Source organism: Pyricularia pennisetigena, chromosome 3 (assembly GCF_004337985.1).
Source record: "Pyricularia pennisetigena strain Br36 chromosome 3, whole genome shotgun sequence".
Classification (NCBI taxonomy): Eukaryota; Fungi; Ascomycota; class Sordariomycetes; order Magnaporthales; family Pyriculariaceae; genus Pyricularia; species Pyricularia pennisetigena.
The window spans coordinates 1,542,648-1,547,866 of NC_043742.1; the positions used below are offsets into that span (position 1 = coordinate 1,542,648).

The following is a 5,219-nucleotide window of genomic DNA, read 5'->3' on the forward strand; positions in this document are numbered from 1 at the left end:
ATGAACACTCTATTTAGGTTGCCGAGAACGGGAGCGGGGTTAACGACGAGACGCACTTGACCGAGACAAACGAAAAACTCGACAGCATCGCGTCAAACAGGGTGGTCAATCATCCAAGACCACGGCAACAGAGACCACCAAATCCTGATTAAAATCCAAAACGAACATGAGAAACCTGACTTATGCGGGTGCGGCCGAAAGTATGTCAATCTGAGACACGGATCAGTTCGTAGGTTGACAAATGTCGGTCGTTGGACAGCGGCGCAATACTGCGCATCTCATCTCGCCGGGACCATCGTCACGCTCTCAGTCGCCTGCGCCCTCTATGCCTGGGTTTTCCTCCCGCTCGTGGCATCACCGCTGCGCGCCATTCCGGGGCCCAAGGCCTACGCGGCGACCAAATGGCGGCTCGCCTGGGACGACTACCAGGGCACAAGGACCCGCGCAATCCACAGGCTGCACAAACAGCACGGCAGCGCCGTCCGCATCGGCCCCAGAGAGGTATCCTTCTCGTCGCTCTCGGCACTCCGCACCATCTACGGGGCCGGGTCCGGGTCCGAGCGCACCGGCTTCTACCGCATGTTTGACGTCTACGGCCGTCAGAACCTCTTCACTTTTGCCGAGACCAAGAAGCACGGCGAGAGGAAGAAGCTGCTCGCTCATGCCTACGCCAAAAGCGTCGTCCTGTCGGATGCATCGGTTGCAAAACAGCTGATAGAGGAGAATGTGAAGAGGTTCCTGGAGCTGATTGAACGCGACAAGGAGGCGACGTCTGAAATTTTTGACAGTCTACATTGGTTTAGTCTCGACAGCATCACCGGCTTTATATACGGTGAGGGGAACGGCGGCACGCACGCTTTGCGCGGTGATCAGGCTCACAGGGCGATGCTGGACGATATTCGCGATCCCGCGAGAAGGAGACTCACCTGGTTTGCTTTCCACTTGAAGTCGTATACCCAGTGGTTGTACACACGGACGGGCCTCTTGGACAAGGTAATAGATAGCTTGGGTCTTTTGCCAATGTCGAGACCAACCACCTATACAGCCATCAGGGCGCACGCTCTGAAGTCGTGCCTAGAGTCTGAACCCGCTGTCGACGAGACCAAAACAAAAGTCGGCAATACTTCCTTTATCATCTCCAAGCTGTGGGAACACTGCAACTCTGAAAAGGAGCCCAGGGTGGATGCGCTGGATATTGCTTCCGAGGCAGCCGACCACTTCCTTGCGGGCATCGACACGACCAGCGACACGTTGATGTTTGCAATCTGGGCCCTCTCTCTGCCGGAAAACAGACACTGTCAAGAAAGGCTGATTGCCGAGATCGACAGCATGTCGCCGGAGCTGTTCAAGCAGGGACCCGAAGTTGCTGGCAGTGCGGTAGCGGCCGCCGAGGTCGCTGACCGGCTTCCCTATCTCAACGCCGTGATCAAGGAAACCCTGCGGCTCTATGCACCAATACCCGGATCGGAGCCGCGCTCGATGCCGGCAGACACGACGATAGACGGATACCGAATTCCTGCCGGGACAGTGGTCAGCATGTCGCCGTATACGCTCCATCGAAACGAAGCTGTGTTCCCGCAGATGCTGGAGTTTCGACCCGAGAGGTGGCTCGGCGGGCTGGGGGATCCGGCCGACATGAAAAAGTACTTTTGGGCCTTTTCCAGTGGCGGTCGCATGTGTATAGGCTTACAGTATGGATCAAGCTCCCTCTTGTTCTTCATCTTGGTGAATATTCTATGCTAAATAATGGTAACGTACCACGTGCAGTTTCGCCATGGCCGAGATGACGACGCTTTTGGCATCTTTGTATAAACACTACACTACCTGTGAGCAGGAGAAGCAAAAAGGGGCAAGTCCTGCAATCTCGAGCCGGTTCGAGCTGTTCTACGACGAGAGGTTCGAGCGCGTCACTGTGAGTTTGGGACGGCACTCCCTACCTTTGTTGTCAGGGCAGGTCCTATTGCTGACTTTTCTGTAAAGGAGCACGCTTGCTTTATCAACTTCAAAAGACGGGCTGGATCATTGTCCCCTGGGCATATATCCAGCAAAGCCTAGCCATCATCCTAAGCAAAGTACCATGTTTGGCTGGTAAAGGGGCTCTCAGCAAAACTCATTGACCGGCTCGAATTCTGCGCAGTATTTATTCGCACAAGACGAGAGAGGACACGCTTTCTGAGGAGATACGGGCAATCGACGGCGAAAAAGAAATTATTTATTGTGTCCCAGGGCGCCAAGCCGTCAAGACACAACACCATCCCTTATATGATAACGAAGGATAAGATGACTGGCGTCCTTCGATATTAGATCCTTGTAGCACAAATCTACTTGTTGGTATTTGTGTATCTCTGTGAAAATAATCCGTAAAACTAATTCAGTGCTTGTTTTTACTCTTCTTCTTTTGCAGAGCTTTATCACCAAGCCGTAATTTGCTTCTCCTTCCACGTCTTGACCACTTCCCGCATGAGTGTCTGCCTCTGAAGCCGTAGTCGATTTTCACCCTAGGCTTCCGACTCTTGGCCTGTGAGTGCAAGATACACTCATCGAGGTCTCTTGTGATGGTTCCCAATTATAGCAATACCAGGATGAGCGTCGGCTGCTTTTGCGAGTTCTTTTTTTTTTTTTTTTTTTTTTCTCCCTATCTTTTCTGCCTCCAAATTGATCCGCCGCCGCCTGTCAGCGATCATAAAGGCCAAGGCGGACGTGGGTAGTCGGGCTACATTAGTCAGGATATGGGCACCACGGACAAGCCCCGACTTTGAACTTTGCCCACGCCCCCATCCAGGGATTTGCCACGTGCAGTAGACTAGAAAAAGGCAAAGACGCCGATTTGCGCCCCGCTTAGTCGCGTACAAGGTCACGAGGACGAAGAGAACATGGTCGACTTCCTGAAGACTGGGTTGAAATAAGTACAAAGCCGACGGTAGACAATGTGAAAAAAAAAAGACCAATGGCAGCATGGGAGGAAATGAAAATAGAAATACTCCTACTGCAGTGGCGTTTAAAACATGAAAGTCAGATCGAGATCCTAAAGGTAGCTGAACTACAACTAGTTAAATGTTAACGGACGGATATTTTTACCGGTAAACCAGCTTTCTAATGGCCGGTTAATATATAAATCTGCCGATCGAGGTAGCACATGAGCGCTGGGACTTTGAAAAGGGGCCAAATATATGTTATATATAAAAAAAGCTATTTATACTACTTTACACAGATTCCCAGGTGACTGCGCGGTTTGTATTATAATGCCAGGTAGTTTTGTGCCCAACGTGTGAGGGTGTTATAAGCCTGAGCAGTTCAGCGACAAAGAAAGTAGTGCTTTGAATAGCTACAATAGACCAAGGTGAGTCTCTGAGAAAGTCCCAATTAAATGGTGGCTGATTATTGCTAAACCGCCAGGAGACGCGCTACTAAATACTCAGAAACAACTCTAGAATTCCATTCTGCCCGGCCTGCTCGGCTCCTGTGCAACCCTAGATCTAGTCCGATGAAAAAGAGTTCGGGGGAGCGTGGCCGATCTGACATTTGTGGATGCGCAGATAGAGATAACTTTTGCCGGCCAAAGTAACCATGATATTTACTGAAATTACTGCTTGGCCAAGGTTTTCATGAATGTGTAGGACTTGATTTTCAGGTGATCTCGATATTCCAACAAGGGTTGACTTCTGCGTAGGGCATGGGATGAATATTGCATTCACTTTATGACTGTGCACAACGCAGCATCTCAGGGAGGTCATAGTCAGTATCGAGATGCCTGTGCGGCGTGCTGACGGATGACCATGATTGACGAGCACTGCTGTTACCGGCAATGATCTGTGTTTGGTACTCGATTCTATGATTTGCGTGCGGGTTACTGCAATATTCTAGGCAGGATTCCGTCTGACACAAAAGGGACACAAATGGCAAAAGTGGCCATGGCCGCTTGCATGTAGAACACCGCAGAAGAAATAGGGCAAACCCAGAATTGGGCGTCAGATTTACAGATAACAATGAACGAAATAAAAAAATACTATACATTGATGTTTTACCGCCCGAAACTACCTCGTACTCCCCTCCGTCACGCGTTGGGCACTCCAGGCGCGCCGACCGCCAGCAGCTTGTCAAAGAGCGGCGTCCCCAGCCCCGTGACGGGATCCCAGCCCGCCGTGGCGTTGAATTTGGCGCCTTCAGGGAACTCGGTACGCTGCTTGCGGCAGCCGATGCCAGCGCCGTTGACAATGTCCGTCATGGCCGCGGCGTTCTGGTACAGCATGGGATTGAGGAAGCCCAAGGCCGGCATGCCCTTCGTCTTGCGGGCGGCGTTGACGAGCGCCACCATGCCGGCAAACAGAGGCGAGCTGGCGCTGGTCCCGGAAATCAGAGCGACGCGACCCTTGTCGATGACGACGAAGCGGGTGCCCTGGGCAGACACGTCCGGGATGCCGCGGCCGTTCCCGTCAAAGAAGCGTTCGTAGCCCGAGGCCTTGATCGACTCGATGTACTTTGGCACCACGTCGTTCTGGTAGTCGGGCCGGGCGTGGTAGATGCTGAAGCCGCCCGAGGAAAAGGAGACGGCCCGCTCGGGCTCGAAGCCGACGGTGGCGCCGACCGACGTGACGTAGGGACAGCCCGCGGGGAAGGTCGAGCCGAAAAAGGTCGCGTTGTCCGAGGACCGGACGCAGTCGTTACCCGGGCCCGAGTCGCCAGACGAAAACATGACCGAGACGCCGCGGGCGCCGAGCTGCATGAACATGTTGCAAACCTTGAGGGCATAGTCGCGCGGCACCGACTGCTCCTCCTCGCCGTACGACACCGAGAGGGTCTGGGGCAGGGCTGAGTCGGGCTGGGCCAGGAGGTAGGTCAGGAACTCGAGGTAAGGCTCGTTGTTGTTGTCGGTGGCGTTGGGCTGGTCCAAGGTTGGGACGAGTGGCCTGCGGTTCAGCGGCCAGGTTAGTTTTTTTTTTTTTTTTTTTTTTTTTTTGTTTCAATATTTTCCAAGACGATACCCGGAAAGGATCGACCTGAGACGTCGACGGAACACTTACCCTCTACCTCCAGTGCTGTACTCCAGGATGGGAATAGGATGGCTCATTGCCATGACGTACTGCAGATCCAGGTTTGCCTCGCCTGTGGCTCCAGAAAGAAGACATATGATTAGCAACAAAAGACCAATGCCGCATAATGCCAACACAATCAGCACCAGCAAAAAAAAAAAAAAAAAAAAAAAAAAAAAAAAAAAAAAA

At 52.5% G+C, this 5,219-nt stretch overlaps 3 protein-coding genes across 3 annotated transcripts in view; 2 read left to right on the plus strand and 1 right to left on the minus strand.

Annotated features, from left to right (window-relative positions):
- Nucleotides 1–166: 166 nt before the first annotated feature.
- On the plus strand, nucleotides 167–2,055 carry PpBr36_02319 (uncharacterized protein; the record flags this gene model as incomplete). Its single annotated transcript, XM_029889501.1, has 4 exons — nucleotides 167–200; nucleotides 260–1,691; nucleotides 1,768–1,912; nucleotides 1,981–2,055. The coding sequence occupies 4 exons, from the start codon at nucleotides 167–169 to the stop codon at nucleotides 2,053–2,055; spliced, it is 1,686 nt and encodes a 561-aa protein (XP_029754064.1).
- A 1,999-nt stretch (nucleotides 2,056–4,054) lies between these two features.
- PpBr36_02320 (uncharacterized protein) overlaps nucleotides 4,055–5,219 on the minus strand; it is a gene marked incomplete at both ends in the record, with an annotated part of 2,162 nt that continues 997 nt past the window's right edge. The window contains 2 exons of the mRNA XM_029889502.1: nucleotides 4,055–4,907; nucleotides 5,022–5,103. Of these exons, the coding sequence (XP_029753269.1) occupies nucleotides 4,055–4,907; nucleotides 5,022–5,103 (935 nt within the window). The remainder of the gene's footprint in view (nucleotides 4,908–5,021; nucleotides 5,104–5,219) is intronic.
- Nucleotides 5,049–5,219, plus strand: part of PpBr36_02321 (uncharacterized protein) — a gene marked incomplete at both ends in the record, with an annotated part of 1,249 nt that continues 1,078 nt past the window's right edge. Inside the window, one exon of the mRNA XM_029889503.1 lies at nucleotides 5,049–5,092. Coding sequence (XP_029753268.1) covers nucleotides 5,049–5,092 — 44 coding nt within the window. The remainder of the gene's footprint in view (nucleotides 5,093–5,219) is intronic.